Genomic DNA, 22,744 nt, shown 5'->3' with positions numbered 1-22,744 from the left:
AGGTGTACAGCTTAGTGGTAGACAATCATATACGTTACAAAATGTTCCTCTCAGTATTTCCAGTACCCCAACTGGTACCATAGTTATCACAATACTATTTATTATACTCCCTATGCTTTACTTACAACCCCGTGACTATTTTGTAACTACCAATTTGTGTTTGTTAATCCCTTCACCTCTCTCACCCAAGTCCTCCAAGCCTCTCCCTTCTGACAACCACCAGTTTGCTCTCTGTGTCTATGAGTCCATTTCAATTTTATTTATTTTGTTCTTCAGATTCCATATACAAGTGTAATCATAGGCATTTGTTTTTCTCTGACTGCCATTGTGCTGAGCATAATACCCTCTATGTGCACCCATGCTGTTGCAAACAGTTAAAATTTCATTCTTTTTTATGGCCGAATAATATTCCCTTGTATATATGTACCACTTCTTTATCCAATCATCTGTTGATGGGCACCTGAATTGCCTCCATATTTTAACTGTTGTAAATAATGCTGCAATAAACATAGGGATGCATATATTCTTTCAAATTAGTGTTTTGGGTTTTTTAGATATATACCCAGAAGTGGAATCTCTGGGTCATAAAAAAGGTGAAGTTTTATATTATGTTTAGATTGCTCTTAGTCAATCATACAAGCAAGGTATAGGCCCAATCAATAAAGCAAGAATCTTTTACAAAGAATATAAACAATGTCAAAATTCTCCAATGCACCAAAATTTTAACTTACCAAAAGTTTTTTGCTTGGAACTGATGGCTTTCTATGCATGCAATGATGGTTTGCTGTCCATCTATTTTTTTACCATATACCTTGATGGCAAAGAAAACAAACATAAGAGTGAATTTAGGGCAACAGAAAGTTCAACTTTAAACATCTACAAGATACTAAAAAATGTGTCTTTGGCAGGAACATATAATACTCAAATATGAACACTTAATCACAGAGTCTTTGTGGATCATAAAAGAACTCACAATTAATAACATTGCAATTTATTGAGTTAAAACTGATTGTACTCTAAAGTAGTCATAAAAATTCTAGATATACCATATTTTTCATTCCAAACACAAGTATCAGGAGAAGCATGAACATGCAGATTTCCATGCAAATAAAAACTAGACCTAGATTGTGATTATCATCTTTGTTTACTTCACAATCTCAGGGATTGCAATTTCTCTAGTCATTTAAAAAGTATCCAGGAAGAGATGAGAAATTTACTTATAACTAAGAAAGATTGTTAAGAGAATGCCTATGATGGTATGAAGATGTTATTTTACCTCTTGCCTACTGCTTTAGAAGTAATGTTTAAATCGTGCTTTTCAATCCCCCGGGACAAATGAGAACTCTCTAATTCAACTCTCTCAAATTAAATTTAACCACCTTATTTTTGAGTTATTCTTCCAAAATAATTATAATCTACAAGGTTATAATTCAAAAAACGTATAAGGTATTTTAGGTTAGGCTATATTTCTCAAATAATTATTGAGCACTAGAAACTTAAGGGGACCATATGAATTTTGTCTTAACCAGGAAACTTCTGAGAGTGAAACAGAGTTCTCTTGGTAATATTAATAATTATGTTGGGACAGCAGGTATAAACCAAGATACACGGTCACCTTAGGTTGGGGAGATAGGCAGAGGCCAGATCCATATGGCCTTGAAAGCCATGTTCAGAAGCCCAGATTCTATCCTAAGTGCAATGAAAAATTGATGATTTTAAATAGGGAATTTTCATGATCTGATTGGCATTTCAAAAGATCACTCTGGCTATGGAAATTACAGAAGCACAAACTTACTGTGGAGGACTAAAAAGCCTATCTGGGTACAAACAATCTTATGAAAAGAGAAAAAAAAAAAAAAAAAAAAAGCCCTCCTACTTTCTAACTTATTTCATCCTGAAAATATAAAGATAGCTTAAACATATGAAAGGACATTATAAAACATAATTATTTTAAAAGACATGAGGACATAATTCCACTTCCAAATAATTTTATTTGTTGTAAGATCTCATAACTTAATAAAAAGATTGATCAAAACTTATTGAGATGAATCATGAACATGAGATTAAAGAATCTCATCATAACTGTGCTCCTCTAATCAAAAGATGGGAATTTCTATTTGAATTTAATTCAAGGCACAGCATTTTTCCACTCTGGGCTATCATAATATACTAGAGGCCGGTTGCACCAAGATTCGTGCAATAGACCTTCCTTCCCCTGGCTGCTGGTACCGGTTTTCCTCCGGCACCTGGGACCCAGGCCTTCGCTCCAGCTGCAGTGGAGAAGCCAAGCCTCTTCAGTCTTCAGTCTTCGCTTGGGCCGGAGCCTTTGCTCTGTGCCTGCATATGCAAATTAACCCGCCATCTTTGTTGGGTTAATTTGCATACATGCTCCTGATTGGCTGGCAGGCATCACAGAGGTACAGCCAATTTGCATCTTTCTCTTTTATTAGTGAAGATTTACTATTTAGAATTTTTTTAAAAAAATATATTTTATTGATTTTTTTAAAGAGAGGAAGGAAGAGGAATAGAGAGTTAGAAACATCGATGGGAGAGAAACATTGATCAGCTGCCTCCTGCACACCTCCCACTGGGGATGTGCCTGCAACCAAGGTACATGCCCTTGATCGGAATTGAACCTGGGACTCTTCAGTCTGCAGGCTGACGCTCTATCCACTGAGCCAAACCGGTTGGGGCACTATTTAGAATTTCTTGAGAAAAAAAATAGTGAACATTCTTGAAAATATTTACTTCAAGAAAAAGAATGACAAGATCTATAAGTTACTGTAAAATTCAAGAGACCATAAAAACACTGTCAGAAGACAAAAGAAAAATGTGACTTTCACTGATGACTTACAGTGCAGACCCCATTTGGATAATGTTCTTTTACATAAGCTCGCAGAGCAGTTTCTACTGAAGTTCTCCATGATTCAATTGCATTCTCTGCTTCATACGGTCTTGGATCAGTCGCTTCCTTTCTTAAGTGATCAAATTTGAAACAGATTCTATTTTTTGGATCCAAAAACTTTCCATTTCCCACGTCGCCATGTTCTGTTATCAATACCTTCAATGATACAATAAATATTGAGAAAAAAGTATTTAGCATTTAAGGGGTGAATGGGAAAAAAGGGGGACATCTGTAATACTTTCAACAATAAAAATAAATTTTTAAAAAGACCATTTAAGTACTGACATATATTAATATACATTCACTTAAGCTTTTCCCTTAAAACTATAAAATAGATCTACTCCGAACAACTGATTTAACTACATGGCACAACTACTTCAAATGAGTAGACTTTTATAAAGACAATGAGGCTACTTTCATTCATTTTGGATCAGTGAATCTGATTTAATAACATCTAGCTCTCAGTAAAAAAAAAAAAAAAAAAAATATATATATATATATATATATATATATATATATATATATATATATATATATATTCTTCTAATACAATGTTGGAGTCAGGTTCTTTTCAGATCCATGAACAGCTTACTATTTCTGTTATCATTCTCCAGTTCCTCAAATCTAAGGAAGTGATAATAAGTAACCTTTGATGAGGATATTTACAAGAATGATTTTAATCCAGTGAAACTCCTCTTCAGTGTGTACATTGTTGTTGGGCCACAATCTCATCTATTGTGAAGTGCCTCCCTCTTGTTTCTATACACTAATCATTGACAGTTATTTTCAACTGACACCAAATTTTTGAAATGTATTTTATTTACCTACATTTATATTACACATACATAAATGAGACATTTTCTGCTTTATTTAAAAAATTTCCCTCCCAATTCTCCCAATTTTTGACTCCTTATCTACGTCAGGACTTCCCCATCTCTCTGATATAAATCATGAAAACAAAGAATGTATCCTTCTAAATTTCATTCAGCCATATAGTATATAAATATATACATATCTATGTATACATACAAATGCATACAGGGTTTCTTTTGGTCATTGTTTTATATGAATAGTATAAAAATGCATGCTCACACACATTTTTCTGCATCTGACTTTATTCAACATCACTACCTTATGGAAATTCTTCAAAGTCAACTGGTATACCACACCATTCTTTTTAATGGTTGCATAATATCTCATGATGTGGATATAACAATTTGTTCTGCCATTCTACTATTAATGGGCCAAGTCTTTATTTCCATGCTGTTTTCTTTTTTGGGGGAAGTGAGGGGACATTAAAAATCTTGAAATAAGTATTACTGTACATATATTTTCACACATTGATATTTTTACTTCCACTGGATGCTTCTATTTCTCTTGGAAGTGGGAATAGAGTTAAAGGTTGTTTTTTTTTTTTGTTTGTTTGTTTTTTAAATGACTGTAACAAACCACATTTTTATAATACTAGAGGCTGGGTGCACGAAATTCGTGCATGGGGGTGTGTGTCCCTCAGCCCAGCCTGCACCCTCTCCAATCTGGGACTCCTTGAGGGATGTCCGACTGCCCCTTTAGGCCCGATCCCTAATCGGGCCTAAACGGGCAGTTGGACATCCCTCTCACAATCCAGGACTGCTGGCTCCCAACTGCTCACCTGCTTGCCTTCCTGATTGCTCCTAACCGCTTCTGCCTGCCAGCCTGATCACCCCCTAACCACTCCCCTGCCAGCCTGATTGATGCCTAACTGCTCCCCTGCTAGCCTGATTGCCCCTAACTGCCTTCCCCTGCCTGCCTGGTCACCCCTAACCGCCCTCCCCTACAGGCCTGGTCCCCCTCAACTGCCTTTCCCTGCAGGCCTGGTCCACCACAACAGCCCTTCCCTGCAGGCCTGGTCGCCCCCAACTCCCCTCCTCTGCCGGCCTGGTCACCCCTAACTGCCCTCCCCTATAGGCTTGATCGCCCCCAACTGCCCTCCCTTGCAGGCCTGGTCCCTCCCAACTGCCCTCCCCTGCTGGCCTGATCGCCCACAACTGCCCTCCCTTGCAGGCCTGGTCCCTCCCAACTGCCCTACCCTGCTGGCCATCTTGTGTCCACATGCGGACAGCCATCTTGTGTTGGAGTGACAGTCAATTTGCATATTACTCTTTTATTAGATAGGATATGAAATATGTTTCCCTTCATATTATCACAATCAGTAGGCATACAGTTCTTTTTTTTTCAGTTTGATGGGTAGAAAATATATCTCATTACTTTATTTCTTTGACTCCTGACAGGTCTAGACATCTTTTGACATTTAGTGGGGCCATTTGCTCTTCTGTAAGCAAATATTCTTTAATATTTTTCTCCTTTTTTCTTATTAATTTATAGATGTGCTTTTTTAAAGGTATCTGTTTCATTCTACGGTTAAAATAATTATTATCAGCAAAATGCCCATCTTCTCTTTTATAGTTTCTGGGTTTCCAGTCTTATTTAAGACTGGAGGTGGGGGTCCCTCAGCCTGGCCTGCGCCCTTTTGCAGTCCAGGATCCCCCGAGGGGTCCTTAGCACTGCTGTGGAGGCGGAGAGGCTCCTGTCACTGCCGCTGAGCTTGTCAGCCGTGAGCCCAGCTTCTGGCTGAGTGGCGCTCCCCCAGTGGGAGCGCACTGACCACGAGGGGGCAGCTCGTGCATTGAGCGTCTGCCCCCTGGTGATCAGTGCACGTCATAGCAACCGGTGGTTCCACCATTTGATCAATTTGCACATTAGGGTTTTATTATATAGAATGGATGGTCTTCCCTGCCCCTATCTTGAACATGTTTTTAAAATTTTAGTCACTTTACACATTAAAAGCTTTTTTTCTTTTAATCTTTTTGTTTGTTTGTTCCTTAATCCTCACCTGATGATATATATATATATATATATATATATATATATATATATATTTTTTTTTTTTTTTTCCATTGATATCTTAGAGAGAGTGGAAGAGAAAGGAAAAGACAGAGAGAAATATCTGTGTTAGAGAAAAACATATATTGGTTACCTCCTGCACACGCACTGACCAGGACATGGGCTGGGGAGGATCCTGCAATCAAGGTACATGCCCTTGACTGGAATTGAACCTAGGAACTTTTGGTCCGCAGGCTGACGCTCTATCTACTGAGCCAAACTGGCTAGGGCTTATTTTAATCTTCACCTGAGGATATGTTTATTGATTTTTTAGAGAGAGAGAAAAGGGGAAAGGGGGAGAAAAAGAGAAACATCGATCTGTTGCCTTCCAGGGATTGAATCCACAACCTAGATCTGTGCCAAAACTGGGAATCGAACCTGCAACCTTTTGGTGTACGGGATGACTCTCCAAGCAACTGAGCCATTTTATAAATTCCAAATTCAGATCAAATTTATTTCTGTATATTGCATGAGACAGAGATTCAACTTAACTGTTTCTTGATAGAAACCAGTTGTGCTAATATCTTTTATTATATGTCTAAATTATAACCTTGTCACATACAGAAATTTTCACAAATTTTGGGTCTAAATCATGATTCTATATGCTGCTCTACTGATTTGTCTACTCAATACAATACCACCCTAATTTAACTTTATATTGGTTGTAAAGGTTCTTGTGCTATCTGTATCTAGTAAGGCAATTCTTACTGTTCTTACATTTTTCTAAGCATGTAATTTTTCACATAAACCTTATAAAAATTCTGACTAATTAAAAAACTATCAGGATTGTAATCAAGCTACATTAAATTCATATTTTAATTTTTAAATAATTTAACTTTTGTCTGGCCGATGTGGCTTAGTGGTTGAGCGTTGACCCATGAACCAGGAGCTCAAGGTTCAATTCCTGGTCAGGGGCACATACCCAGGTTTCAGGCTTAATTCCCAGTAGGGGGCGTGCAGGAGGCAGCTGATCGATGATTCTCCCATCATTGATGTTTCTATCTCTTTCTCCTTTTCCCTTCCTCTCTCTGAAATCAGTTAACATGTTTCAAAAATAATTTAACTTTCTTTCTCAAAATGAAAGGTGGTGTGCCTTTCCATTGTTCAGATCATGTTTTATGTGTTTCAAGAAGACAACCACCATTTTCTTCATAATCCTATTTCTTTATTGTCAACGTTTTTCTTAGGTTAATGTCTAATTTCACTGCTATTTAAAATGGAATTCCGCCTCCTCCAATCATTTCTAGTTTAAAGTACTTACTTGCTACAACAGAGGAAAGCTAATGAGTTTTGTATTCTTACCTTAACTTCATCTTATGGAATTCTTTTAAGTCTAGTGGGTTTTTGGTTTTTTTTTGCTTGGGAGGTTAATTTTACTCAAATCTCTCAGTACTTCCAAATATATAAATCATATTACCTATGAGTTTTTCTCTTCTTTTCTAAAGCTTTTAAAAATTCTCGTTTTCTTGTCATATTTGCTACACCTCCGTTTTATTAGAAATAATAATAGATATACCTGGCTAACTTTTCTATTAACTAAAGTTATCTGTGTTTGTAGTTTATGACATTTACTATTGTTTTTTGTTAAACAAGCTATTGTATTTAAGAGGGTTTTTTTTTCTATTCATTTCTTTACATAGGGTGTTTGCAATGAACTAGCTGCTGAATTTTTCAAATTCCTTTTCACTGTCTATTGATATATCATAAAAAAAAAACAACCCTCGCCCAAACCGGTTTGGCTCAGTGGATAGAGCGTCAGCCTGCGGACTGAAAGGTCCCAGGTTCGATTCCGGTCACGGGCACGTAACTTGGTTGCGGGCACATCCCCAGTAGGAGGTGTGTAGGAGGCAGCTGATCGATGTTTCTCTCTCATCGATGTTTCTAGCTCTCTGTCTCTCTTCCTTCCTCTCTGTAAAAAATCAATAATAAAAAAAAAACAAAAAAAAAACAACCCTAATTAGGTGGTCAATAAATAATCTATAAAAATAAAAGCACAATATGCTAATTAGACTGGATAGCTGAACGACCTTCCAGACGACCTTCCGGAAGACCTTATGGATGAAGTCGGGGCTGCGAGGGCCGAGGCAAACCACCACGGCTGCGAGGGCCGAGCCCCTTTCACGAATTTTGTGCAATGGGCCTCTAGTACCAATATATTGGATAAAGCAAAAAACAAACAACACCATAAAACCCCACACTAGCACCTTCCCCCGCAACAACTCATAGACACAGATCACGATACGGTGACTTCCAGAGGGAAAAGGTGTGGGGACAGGTAGAAGAGGAAACAGGGCGGGTAAATGGTGATGGAAGGAGACTTGACTTGGGGTGCTGAATACACAATTCAATATACACATGATATATTATTGTACACCTGAAACCCATATAATTTTCTTAACCAATGTCACCCTAATAAATTCAATTAAAAAAGAGAAAAATTCAAAGAAAAGGCCCATTTTTTTCCTCCTACATTAACTCAATTAAAGAAAAACTATTTTAGGCTTAAATCAGGATTTCTCAAACTCAGAACTATTGACATTTGGGGCTAGATAGTTCTTGGTAGAAGGAGGCTGTCCTATGTATTACAGAATGTTAGCAGCATTGCTGGCCTCTACTCAGTAGATGCCACTAGCACCACCCTCCTAGGTGTAACAATGAAGACTGTCTTCAAACATTATCAAATATGTGCAGAGGCACCCCTGGTTGAGAAGCACAGGTCTAAATTATCCAGAAATAGGTTTCTCTACAGGTAAAGTAAAATTGAGTATTTATCTTTTATCTGATCTTCTTAATCAGAATGCAAAACTGAAAAGTGGTTTGTTATTTTGATGCCCTACTGATTATCTGTTCAGATCATCCTATTCTACGTTTGCTTTTAGATCCCATTTGATAGCTCAAAACAGGGAGTTTTTTATCCTATTCATCTGGTTCTGGCAGGCTTGCTCATTTGCTGTTTGATATCTTTTCGGCTATATAGATACTTAATGATCTGTGTGATGTTCTATACCCTGTGAGGTCTGGATAATTTCTCAGTTATTTGGGGGGCATCTATTGTGCTGCTGAAGTTTCCATTCCTCCCTTCTAGGTTACCATCTTTTCTAATTTAAGACCCAAGCTGAGCCCACATAACTACTTGGAGAGGTTGGAGTCTCTGGTTGATTTTTTCAGTATGGACACACAGTTCAGGAAGCAAAATTGTTGGCTTTGAGATTATAAATGTGATTGTTCAAAGGAATCCTATAATCACAAAACTGTTTTTTTACAAATGTGCAGTGACTGGAAGACAGCAAACTGTTTGTTTTGGGAAGGATTTTACTATCTGTTTAAAGTAAAAAGTGGCTCTAGTGTACAAAACATTTAAACCAAATTGTTATGCCTTATAATGCACTCCGCAAACATCAGTTCTGGGAAAAAAAAGGCACCCTCCAAGGCAGCGTAATAAACACTTTCGGAAGTTGTAAACCCATGTAGGCTCCAGAAATATGTGTATTCCATGGGCTGGAAAATTCTGAATTAACAAATAATGAGGGAGTGTGAAAAAGAATTCAAGTACACAGACTTTATTTTCACAAAATTTATGATGTAGTAAAGAGGTTTAAGATATAGAATTGAGATTGCAAACTGATAGCCAGCAGGCTAAATTGGAACCATTGGGAAGGAGGACAGGGGAGACCAATATAATGCCTTCCATTAAACCACCCTCACATTCCAATAATAAATTCTATTTAATTTTGGCATATAACTCTTTTTATATATTCCTGGATTCTATTTGTTAATATGTATTTAAAGCTTTTAAATCCATAGTCATATATGAAATTACTGTAGTTTGCTTTTTTGTTTTATTTTTATTAGTTTTAAATATTAAAATTATGCTAGGTTCATAAAATGAGTTTGGGAGCTATCCAACATTTTTAAAAGATGCATTATACCTGGACCCAGCAAATCTTTTAGTGATTTATCTTGAGAAAACAATAGTCAATGTGCCTGGAGGTACAAAGGCGTTCAATACAGCAATGTGTATAACATAAAAAAACAACAAAAAACTCCTAGAGAGCAGGCAGACAGCTGGGGGAAGAGGGGTGTTGGAAGTGATTGGGCAAAAAGAGAGAGAGAACTCATGAGCATGGACAACAGTGTGGGGTTGCAGGGAGGCTGGAGGGGCGTGGAGTTGGAAGAGGGCATAGAGAGAACAAATGGTGATGGGAAAAATTAAATTAAATTAAAAAACAAAACAAAACAAAAAAACACCCAAGAAACCAAAATCTCATGAGAAAGAAAAGCTTTGATATAATTTGCCATTAAGAACTAATTATTAATCAACTACAATACACACAAAAACATTCAAACACATGGAGGCTAAATAGTTTGCTATTAAATAATGAATGGGTTATCAAAAGAGATCAAAGAAGAAATAAAAAACATCCTGGAAACAAAGGAAAATGAACACAGAACAACCCAAATCTATGGGACAGTGAAAGCAATCCTGAGAGGAAGTTCATAGCACTACAGGTCTACCTCAGAAAACAAGAAAAACCTGTAATAAGTTATCTAACCCTACAACTTAAAAAGTTAGAAAGAGAAAAACAAGAAAAGCCCAAAGTAGAAGGAAAAAAATAATAAAGATCAGAGCAGGAACAAATGACATAGATTCTAGCCAGACCCTTCAAGAAGCAAAGAGAGAGGACCCAAATAAACTAAATCAGAAATAAAAGAGGTGAAGAAATAAAAGAGGTGAAGTAACAACTGACCCCATAGAAATATAAAGGATTATAAAAGAACTAGAGGCCTGGTGCACGAAATTCGTGCACGGGGGGCGGGGGGGGAGGTGTGTGACCCTCAGTCCAGCCTGCACCCTCTCCAATCTGGGACCCCTCGAGGGATGTTGGACATCCCTCTCACAATCCAGGACTGCTGGCTCCCAACCACTCGCCTGCCTCTGCCTGATTGACACTTAACTGTTCCCCTGCCAGCCTGATTGCCCCTAACTGCCCTCCCCTGCCAGCCCAGTCGCCCCTAACTGCCCTCCCCTGCCGGCATGGTCCCTCCCAACTGTCCTCCCCTGCATGCCTGGTCACCCCCAACTGGCCTCCTCTGCTGGCCCAGTCACCCCTAACTGCCCTCCCTCACAGGCCTGGTCCCTCCCAACTGCCCTCCCTTGCAGGCCTGGTCCCTCCCAAATGTCCTCCCCTGCTGGCCTGATCGCCCACAACTGCCCTCCCCTGAGGCCATCTTGTGTCCACATGGGGGCATCCATCTTGTGTGTTGGAGTGATAGTCAATTTGCATATTACTCTTTTATTAGATAGGATACTATGAACAACTATATTCCAACAAAATGGACAATCTGGACAAAATGGACATATTCTAGAAAAATAGAATCTTCTAAAACTCAATTAGGAAGAATCAGAAAACCTGAATAAGCTGACAAACTACTGATGCAATTGAAGCAGTAATTAAAAAAAAAAAACAACTTCCAGTAAACAAAAGCCCTGATTGGGATGGCTTCACAGGGGAATTTTACCAAACATTTAAGAAGAACTATCACCTATTCTTCTCAAACAATTCCAGAAAATTCAAGATCAAGGAACACTTCCAAGCTCTTTCTATGAGACCAGCATTACCCTAACTCCAAAAGCAGACAAAGACACTACAAAGAAAGAGAATTACAGGCCAATATTCCTGATGAATATAGATGCTAAACTCAACACAATGTTAGCAAATAGGATCCAGCTGTACATTAAAAGATCACATCCCATAACCATATTCCAGGGATGCAAGGCTGGTATAATATTCGCAAGTCAATAAATGTGATACATAAAAAGATTGCAAGACAAAAATAACATGATCATATGATCATATAAATAGATGCAGAAAAAGCATTTGACAAAATCTAACACCTCTTTTTGATAAAAACTCTCAGCGAAGTGGGAATAGAGTGATCATACCTCAACATAATAAAAACCACATATGACAAACATACAGCCAACATCATACTCAATGGGCAAAAACTAAAACCATTTCCCCTAACAGGAACAAGACAGGGATGCCCTCTTTCACAACTCTTATTCAACATAGTACTGGAGTCCTAGTCATAGCAATCAGACAAGAAAAAAAAAAAAAAAGGTATCCAAATTGGAAAGGAGGAAGTAAAACTGTCATTATTTGAAGATAACATGGTACATAGAAAGCTCTAAAGATACCATCAAAAAACTACTAGGTTTAATAAATGAATTTGACAACATAGCAGGATACAAAATTAACACCCAGAAATCGATGGCATTATTATACACCAATAATGAACTCTCAGAAAGAGAAACTAAACAAACAATCTCATTTACCATTGCAAAAAAAAAAAAAAAAAAAAAAAAAAAAAAAAAAAATTAAGATACTCAGGGATGAACTTAACCAAGGAGGTAAAAGACCTGTACTCAGAAAACTACAAGACGTTGAAAAAAGAGATAGAGGAAGATATAAACAAGTGGAAGAATATACTGTGTTCATGGATTGGCAGACTCAACATCATTAAAATGTCCATATTACTCAAAGCAATCTATAGATTCAATGCAATCACTATTAAAATAACAATGGCATATTTCACAGATCTAAAACAAACAATCCAAAAATTTATAAGGGAATAAAAAAGACCCCAAATAGCCACAACAATCTTGAAAAAGAAGAACAAAGTTGGAGGGATTACAACACCAGGTATCAAGTTATACTAACAAAGCCAGTGTATACAAAACAACCTGGTACTGGCATAAGAACAGGCATATAGATCAATGGAACAAAACAGAGATCCCAGAAATCGACCCAAGCCATTATGCTAAATTAGTATTTGACAAAGGAGGCAAGGGCATACATTGGAGTAAAGACAGTCTCTTCAATAAATGGTGTTGGGAAAATTGGACAGGAACATGCAAAAAAATGACACTAGATCACCAATTTATACCATACATAAGAATAAACACAAAATAGGTAAAAGACTTAAATGTAAGTTGTGAAACCATAAAAATATCAGAAGAAACCATAGGCAGCAAAATCTCAGACATCTCTCTCTCATATCAACATGTTTGCGGATATATCTCTGGGGCAAAGAAAACTAAGGAAAAAATAAACAAATGGGACCACATCAAAATAGTTTCTGCACAGCAAAAGAAACCACCAACAAAAATGAAAAGGGAGCCCACTGTATGGGAGAACGTATTTGCCAATGATATATCTGATAGGGGTTTAATCTCCAATGTATATAGGGAACTCATACAACTTAACAAAAGGAAGACAAACAATCCAATTGAAAAATGGGCAAAGGACCTAAATGACACTTCTCCAAGGCGTACATACAGAAGGCCAAGAGACATATGAAAAAATGCTCAAAGTCACTAATCATCCGAGAGATGCAAATTAAAAAGACCCTAACCCTAACCTTATACCTGTCAGAAAGGCTATCATCAACAAATCAACAAATGATAAGTGCTGGTGGGATATGGGGAAAAAGGAATCCTAGTACACTGCTGGTGGGAATGTAGACTGGGGCAGCCTCTGTGGAAAACAGTATGGAGTTTCCTAAAAATAATTAAAAATGGAACTCCCATTTGACCCAATGATCCCACTTCTAGGAATGTATCCTAAGAAATCAGAAACACCAATCAGAAAGAATGTATGGCCCTAGACGATTTGGTTTAGTGGATAGAGCAGTGGCCTGCAACAGAAGGGTCCTGGGTTTGATTCTGGTCAAGGGCACATGCCCAGGTTGTGGGCTCGATCCCCAGTGTGGGATGTACAGGAAGCACCCGATCAATAAATCTCTCTCATCACTGATGTTTCTATCTCTTTCCCTCTCCCTTTGTCTCTGAAATCAATAAAAATATTAAAAAAAAGAAAAAGAAAGGATGTATGCACCCCTATGTTCATAGCAATACCATTTACAATAGCTAAGATCTGGATATAGCACAAGCACCCACCAGTAGATGAGTGGATAAAAAAGCTGTGGTACATTTACACAATGGAATACTATGCAGCAGTAAAAGAGAAGGATCTCTTACCCTTTGAGACAGCATGGAGGGAACTGGAGAGTATTATGCTAAGTGAAATAAGTCAGTCAGAGAAAGACAAGTATCACATGATCTCACTCATATGTGGAATATAATAAACAAAATAAACTGATGAACAAAATAGATCTAGAGACACAGAAGCATGAAGTAGACAATCCCATGGGGTCTCGGACTGTGAGTGGGTGCATGAGTGGAATCTCAGAGGGAAGGTGGGGCAGGGTGGGTGGGTGGGAAGAGATCAACCAAACAACTTGTATGCATAAATGCATAACCCATGCATACAGACTATAGAATGCTGAAGGCCTGGGGTGGGGGTAGGGGGTGGGACTAGAAGGAGACAATGGGGTAAAAAAGGGGACATATATAATACTTCCAACAATAAAGATTAAAAAAACAACAACAACTAATTGTTACCACTCTCCCTTATGTTTTGCCTTCCAGTTCTTTCTTCATAATATTTTATATAAATTGTGCTTCACATAAGCACAATATGAATTAATACAACCATGGTTCAATTATTAATAACTCTAAACCAATCCTATATAATAAAAGCCTAATATGTTAAGTGTCCAGTCGATCGGTTGGCCGTTCAACCAATCAAAGCGCAATGTGCTAACGATATGCTAAGGCCGCTCAACCGCTCGCTATAACGTGCACTGACCACCAGGGGGCAGATGCTCCAACTGGTCGGTTAGCTTGCTGCTGGGGTCCGGCTGATCGGGATTGAGCGAGATGGGCTGGACACACCCTAGAGCCCTCCCACGGTCCCTCCCTGGCTGGCCAACCTCCCACATCCCTCCCCGGCCCTGATCGTGCACCAGTGGGTCCCTTGGCCTGGCCTGCACCCTCTCGCAATCCGGAATCCCTCGGGGGATGTTGGAGAACCAGTTTCGGCACGATGTCAGAATGACCAGTTGCTATGATGTGCACTGACCACCAGGGGACAGATGCTCAACACAGGAGCTGCCCCCAGTGGTCAGTGCACTCCCACAGGGGGAGTGACAACTCAGCCAGAAGCCGGGCTCATGGCTGGCAAGCGCAGCAGCATTGGTGAAAGCCTCTCCCACCTCCATGGCAGCACTAAGGATGTCCAACTGCTAGCTTAGGCCTGCTCCTTGTGAGCCGTCAGTCAGACAATCCCATGGGGTCTCGGACTGTGAGTGGGTGCAGGCCGGGCTGAGGGACCCTCAGTAAAATACAAAATAAGAATGCTAGTGATCTTTTGTGTCTTTTCTTAGCTTGGCAATTCTAACTTGAACTTCAGGAAAAAAGATTTAATAATTACTAAATGCTACTCACATGAAGAACTGGAGAATTCTAGAGCAACCAAATTATATATAAACTAGAGGCCCAGTGCACGAATTTGTACATGGGTGGGGTCTGGCCACCTGCCCCTATGGGGGCCGGATGGGGCTAGGCTGGTGGGGGGAGGGAATGTGGGAGGTTGGCCACCAGCCCCACCCCCGATGGGAGGGTGATCGGGGGCCTGACTGGCCAGGGGGGAGGGGCTGCAGGAGATTGGGGGGGGGCCATCGGGCTGGTTGGCCACTGCAGTGCACGTCATAGCGACTGGTCATTCCGGTTGCGTGGCTTTTATATATATAGTTCTTACTAATATATATATTCTAGATTTTGGATTACTATAGGATTAAGTTTTTGCTCTAAAAACAAAAAAGTAGATTTAGAGCAATTATTTTCTAAAATCTTAGAACACATTTTTTTATATCACTTCACAATTCTTACAGGATATTAACCATTGTAAATGAAACAAAGAACAGCCAGATCACATGTTTATATGAAACATACCTGATCTTCATAACCTTCAATTTTTACTGGAGTAAACTGGTCCAAGTTATACTGTGCAAATGCACTAAAAAAAGAAACAGGCCAATTACTTATTTAATACCCCTTTAAAAAATCACAGTCAGACAATTCACCTGTCAACAAAAGTCACATGGCAAGTTAAATAAAATTGTAACTCTCCATTACTGATATATATGTGTGTGTGTGTGTGTATACACACACACACACACACACACACACACACACACTGAGTGGCCAGATTATTATGATCTCTGAACGCATAATAATCTGGACACTCAGTGTATATCCTATATAATAAAAGGCTAATATGCAAATTGTCCCCTTGACCATGAGTTTGACGAGCAGGCAGGTCAGCCAACCGCCCATATCCTCTCCTCCTGGCCAGGCTGGCTGGGCCCCACCCATGCACAAATTCATGCACCGGGCCTCTAATACACACACACACACACACACACACACACACACACACACACACACACGAGGGCCAGAGTATTATGCGTTCAGAGATCAAATAATCTGGCCACCACTCAGTATATATATATATTAGAGGCCCTGTGCACAAAAATTCGTGCACTGGGGGGTGGGGGTGGGGGGTCCCTCAGCCTGGCCTGTCCCTCTCACACTCTGGGAGCCCTCAGGGGATGTCCTAAGCTGCAGTCTGGCCTCCCTCTGCGGGAGGCAACCGGGAAGATCAGGGGAAGGCACCGCCCCCATCACCACCCTGTTGCTGACAATGCCGGCAGCCACAGCTGCCAGCCCTCCTTGGCCCTCGCAGCCACAGCCGCTGCGGCTTTGTCCAAAAGATGTCCGGTCTAGCTAGTCTAATTAGAATATTACCCTTTTATTAGCATATATATATATATATATATATATATATATATATATATATATTTGTTAATCCTCATCCAAGGATATTTTTCCCATTGATTTTTTAGGGAGGGTGGAAGGGAGGAGGAGAAACACAGACAAATATAGATGTGAGAGAGATACAATGATTTGGTTGCTTCCCATAGGTGCCCATCCGGGGCCAGAGATCGAGTCTGCAACCAAGGTACATGCTTTTAACTGGAATTGAACCCAGGACCCTTCAGTCCATGGGTCGATGCTCTATCCACTGAGCCAAACAGGCCAGTGAGTGCATGATCTTATATTTTTAAAACTGATGAATGATATCCAGCTTTCAATGTTTAGCAAAAGAAAATTAAATCAGTTAACGTAATTAGTCTTTTCATTCAAAACCCTGAAAATAAAGGTTAACCCTCTATAAGATACATATCCAATTAGTCAGGCATATATTTAGTATAAAACATACCAGGGAACAAAGTAGGTGCTGTGAGAGAGTAAAGAGCAATTAGACTGATCCTATAATAAAAGGTCTTACAGTTGAATAGGAGAGATAATAGATAAAGAAATGTAAGACAGAATAGAAAGCACACAAGACAATGACCAGTAAAGCATTATGGAGAATATATATGTTTTTTTAAATTACATTCTGCTGAAGTAAGGGTAAGAAGGGAAAAAAATTAGGAGTCACTTTATAATGGATGTGATACTGAGAAATGGCTCTGAAATAATAGGTAGGCTCTCTGGTCTTAAAGAAATTGGAGGATGGGGGGGAAAAAGAATACTAGTATTTCAATGACAAGGACCAAGATGAACAAAAGACATAATAGGTTAGGTTCAATATCACAGAAAGCACCAAGCTCAACGCCTAGCACATAGCAAGTGTCTGGTTATATTTACTGAATTAAAAGGCTTGAATGATGAAATAATTACTTCATTTGGGAGGCAAAGAATAATCAGAGAAGTGTTTTGAGAAAGGATAACCTAGAACTACTAAAAAAGATTAATTTGGCAGCAGTGTGTATGACAAATTGGGCAGTGAAGCAACTATAGCCAGAACTGCAGAGAACTAGGAAATGGTGATGAGAGAGATCTGATCTAATCTACTTGGAAGCTTTTCAGATTACTCTGGATGGCAAGACATCCACTGAATTTTCAGGTATTAGCTACTGAGTATCCTCTAGAAAGGAATGTTTTGTTGACCAAAGCAACACTGATGAGTTAACAAGAGATTAGTAAATGTAAAAATAGCAAAGTAGAATTAAATTACCCGTTATAAATTCCCAACACTGCGTGTTCAAAGAAGATGGGGATAAATATAGAGAAACACATGAAGGGAGGGGATAGTGAAAGAAGTACCTATTCACTTCTGATTTTCTTAATTCATTAAAATTCTAATTTTCCTGGGAATAGCCTCAGTACAGCCAATCATGTAATAATACTTATATGAATTTACCTCAAAAGTATGTTTAATATAAAAAGAAACAGAAAGTACAGTCATGTACCATGTAAGAATATTTGTCAATGGTGAATCATATATATGATGATGGTCCCATATTAAAATGGAGATGAAAATTTCCTATCGCCCAGTGACGTCACAGCACAACACAGTAATGCTGGTGTAAAACAAACCTACTGCACTCAAGTCTTATAAAAATGTAACATGTAGTTATGTAAAGTACAGTACATAATACTTTATAATGATAATAAACAACTGTTATTCATTTATGTACTTACTATGCTATACTTTTATTATTTTAGAGTGTACTCTTTCTACTCATAAAAAGTTTGCTGTAAAACTATGCTGTATTATGCCAGCAGCCTCAGACATTTTGCTTTCACGTCTCTTGATTGTATCATTTCTTGTGCTTGATTTAATCGTGTTGGTTTGTGTAATAACATGCTGTACATGTTTGTAGCCTAGGAATAAGAGGTTATAGCATATAGCCTGGGTGTGTAAGTAGGCTAAACCATCTAGGTTTGTGTAAGTACAATTTTGTACGACAAAATCGCCTAATGACACATTTCTCAGAACATGTCTCTGTTGTTAAGTGGCACATGACTGTATTCTAAATCACTTAAAATTTAGGGTTAATTTTCCAGTAAAAGACATATTTAAATAATAAATTTGGATAGTAATTTGGTCCTAAGCCTTTTACTAACCCATAATAAAAACTCCATCTATTAATTCAGGAATCCTACATAATAAAGAGGTAACATGCAAATTGATCATCACACCATCACAAGATGGCGGCGCCCACAGTGGGGGCGGGGCCGGCGGCTCTGCATGCCTGCCGCCAGAGTCCCCTCAGCCCCACCGGGGGGCGGCAGGCGCACGGAGTGGCCTCAGCCCTGCCAGTGGCCTCGGGTCCTCCTGCAACCCCAACTAACAGACAGCTCGCCCAGGATTCTCCAACGAGCTTCCCATCCCTCTCTTCCTCCCTCCCCCGAAGCTGAAGTCTGACTGTGGTGTCCAACAAATTGGAAGTTATAACTCATGTTGTTGAGATGATCTTCCATTCCTCAGCCGGGCTGCCCGCTCTGCGTGCCTGCCACCGGAGTCCCCTTAGCCCTGCCGGGGGCCTCGGGTCCTCCTGAACCCACCCACTGACTGAGGCTCAGGCAAGCAGGGCCGGCCGAAGCACTGGCAAGCCTCAGATGGCAGTTGCCCAGCTGCCCAAGGCCGGCCTAAGGCGCAGGCAAGCCTCAGATGGTGGTTGCCCAGCCTCTCAGGGCCAGCCCAAAGCACAGGCTAGCCTTGGATGGCGGCTACCCAGCCACCCAGGGCCGGCCCGAGGCTCAAGTAACCAGGGCTGGCCGAGGTTTGCGCTGCCGGCAGTGGCAGCAGCAGAGGTGTGATGGGGGTGTCACCTTCCCCTGATTGCCTGGGTCGCCTCCGGCCCCTGAGAGCTCCCGGACTGTGAGAGGGGGCAGGCCGGGCTGAGAGAACCCCCTCCATTGCATGAATTTTCATGCAATGGGCCTCTAGTAAGCGAATAATAGGGAATCTGAAAAGGAGACAATGAATATGAATAGATAAAATTTTAACTAAAATACTCAAAGCAAGTTAAAAAGGTGACAATTACACATACAGTTAAAAAGGTACTAACTCTGGAGTCACAATATAAAATACCTATGTTTTGTTTAAAACATGTTACTAATATGGGCCCCATTTACCTCATCTATAAAAAGAAGAGTTTGGACTAAATGACTTCCAAGGTCCCTTCCAATTCAGAAAACTTACTCCATCCACCCACTCATCATTCACTCACCCAAACCTCCATCTATGCAAATATTACGATGTAAAGCACTCTACTAGACACAATGAAAGAATGATTTCTCTGCCCTTGTAGAGTTTTATAGTCCAATCATCCTTTTTAAAAAATCCTCACCCGAGGATATTTTCCCCATTAATTTCTAGACAAGCGAGGGAGAGGGGAGAGGGGAGAGGGGAGAGGGGAGAGGGGAGAGGGGAGAGGGGAGAGGGGAGAGGGAGGGGGAGAGGGAGAGGGAAGCATCCACGTGAGACACATTGATTGGTTGCCTCCCATATGGGAGCTGGGAGACCTGCAACTGAGGTATGTGCCCCTGACCGGGAATTAAATCCGATATCCTTTGGTCTGAATGCCAATGCTCTAACCACTGAGCTACTGGTCAGGACTCAATCATCCATTTTTAAGTCATTTGGTCCTTTATTTATATTTTTACACCCTTTACCAATAATCATTCACCAATCACATCTTACACTCTTCACCTCAGTTTAGCCACATTATTCCCCTTATTTACTATTAAAATTGTATTCATTATTTAAACTCAGCTCAAAAACCAACTCTAATAAACCCAGAAACATAGACACATGGAGCAGTCTGAGGAATCTCAGAGGAAAAGTGAGGATGGAGGGTGGGGGTGGGGAGAGATTAACAGGGGAACTTACATGTGTATATGAATAGTCCAAGAACACAGACAATAGTGTGGTGAAGGCCTGGGAGGGTTAGGTAGGGGTAGAGGGGGTCAATGGGGGGGAAAATGGGGGACATCTATAATACCTTCAACAATAAAGAAAAAAAAATTAAAAACAAAGAAAAAGAAAAAAAAAATACTAACTCTAACTGGAAATTAAAAATTTCTTCCTTTGGGTTCCAAGGCCTTTGTTATGCCTCTATTATGATAATATCTGATGTCATTTGGCCTGATGTCTGATTCCATCTCATCATCACAGTAAAGTTTGGCATTCATATCTGGTGAATAAAGGCTATTTCTGGATATTTCAAAGTGTGCTAGAACTGAGAATACCAATTCTTCAGTATGTCTAATTTTGCGATAAAGCATACTAATAAATTTGTGTCATTTAATATGATGCCCAATTAGAACCACTCTTAATAATAATAGCCAGGTTTTTACCCCTTACAAAAAGGTAGAAAGAGAAAAAAATGTTTAAAAGAATTAAAGCAACATGATAACGGTGGAAGGAAGGAGGAAAAGAAGTACATATAGTTGAGAAAGAGATGTATAAAAGAAATCCAATATAAAAAATGCAATTGAAGAAGAAACGAAACTATGGCTATCCATTTACAATGGTGAAACTGCCACTAGGACATATCTATACTAATAATAGAGGAATATGCAAATTTTCCAGGACTCCATCACAGTAACAACCAGCAGGCTGTGTGGGGCAGCTATGTGGGCCGGCAGGGGGGTTAGTGAGGGACAACCAAACGACTGAACAGCAGGCTGCGTGGGGTGACCAGGCAGGCAGGGGGGTTAGTGAGGGATGACCAAATGACCGAACAGCAGGCTGCGTGGGGCGACCAGGCTGGACAACTGAACAGCAGGCTGCATGGGGTGACCAGGCCGGCAGCGGGGGGCAGTTGGGGGTGACCAGGCCAGCAGGGGGGGGGAGCAGGTGGAGGAGACCAGGCCAGTGGCGGGGGGGTGGGGGGTGTGAGGGGAGACAGGAGCGACCAGGCCGGCAGGCAGAGGTGGCTAGGGGTGATCAGGCTGGCGGCGGGGGGCCGTTAGGGGCGATCAGGCAGGCAGGCAGATGAGCATTTAGGAGCCAGTGGTCCCGGATTGTGAGAGGGATGTCTGACTGCCGGTTTCGGCCCGATACCCGGATCAGGCCCAAACCGGCAGTTGGACATCCCCTGAGGGTCCCAGATTGGAGAGGGTGCAGGCTGGGCTGAGGGGACCTTCCCCCCCAGTGCACGAATTTCATGCACCTGGCCTCTAGTTCTATAATAAATGTTTTTACAATGCTTTCCAAGCTTATGTAGTTTTGGACAGCCTCAATCATAAGTGATAAATTATTTTTTGATGGTGAAATAGGTTTGGAGCCATTTCAAAAGTAATTCAGAACCAAGTCCAGTGAAATGGAGGTAACACAACTTTTGCTTGAAAATTTCTTCACAGAAAGAACACTGTGAACCAGAGTAATATTTTTCCAAAGTCAAGCAATGATTTAAGACAGTGGTTTTCAACCAGTGGGCTGCAATAATTTTTAAAACATGCAATACCTGGCTTTTCAGTCAGGGGTACTCACCTCTTTTCCCTTAGGTTGTCAAATAAAAAGATGACAACAGCCAATACAACAATAGTTGACTGGTGTGAATGAATCAAAATTATAACTATTTTCTGGGCAGATCAGCAAAAAATATTATTTTGTGGTGTGCTGCAGAATTTTAGTAATTAGTTTATGTGTGCCATGAGATGAAAAAGGTTGAAAATCGCTGACTCAAGGGTGTATTTCTGCATTTACAGTTATCAAATGTCTACAAAATGAACTGAAATATTTACTTGGAGATAATCTGTACCAAGAAGACTAATGAAGTCAACAAAAAGAATCAATATTTTCTCAATTTGTTCAACTGGTTAACAATCATTTATTGAGAGTGTAACCACATGAAAGAGAATCTAAAGTTTCTACTAAAGGTGTTAATGTTTTTCTCCTTGGGTTTATAAACATCTTTTACCGTTAGTTATTGATTTCCTCACAGACTCCTTTTCTTAAAAAAAAAAAAATTAGACTATCAGGCATTTCAATGTATATATCTTTGAAATATGGACCATAACTGCCCCTGAAATTTGGTTCACAATAAAAGAGAAATGTAACACACATTCCAATTTTTTTAGAACAAATCCAAGTTATTCATTATCTTTAAAAAAATTTTTTTTTATTGATTTCAGAGAGGAAGGGAGAGGGA

General features: G+C 39.8%; 1 protein-coding gene across 1 annotated transcript in view; it reads right to left on the bottom strand.

Moving 5' to 3' along the window:
* The window catches only part of CAPZA2 (capping actin protein of muscle Z-line subunit alpha 2), a 66,074-nt gene that overhangs the window by 10,541 nt on the left and 32,789 nt on the right, over positions 1–22,744 (bottom strand). Inside the window, exons 4-6 of the mRNA XM_080666293.1 lie at positions 15,684–15,747; positions 2,855–3,061; positions 732–811 (exon numbers count right to left, since the gene is read on the bottom strand). Coding sequence (XP_080522419.1) covers positions 732–811; positions 2,855–3,061; positions 15,684–15,747 — 351 coding nt within the window. The remainder of the gene's footprint in view (positions 1–731; positions 812–2,854; positions 3,062–15,683; positions 15,748–22,744) is intronic.

Source organism: Plecotus auritus (assembly GCF_963455305.1).
Source record: "Plecotus auritus genome assembly, chromosome: 4".
NCBI classification, from domain to species: domain Eukaryota; kingdom Metazoa; phylum Chordata; class Mammalia; order Chiroptera; family Vespertilionidae; genus Plecotus; species Plecotus auritus.
Note: the sequence above shows the minus strand (reverse complement) of the source record. Positions and strands in the feature narration are given on the sequence as shown.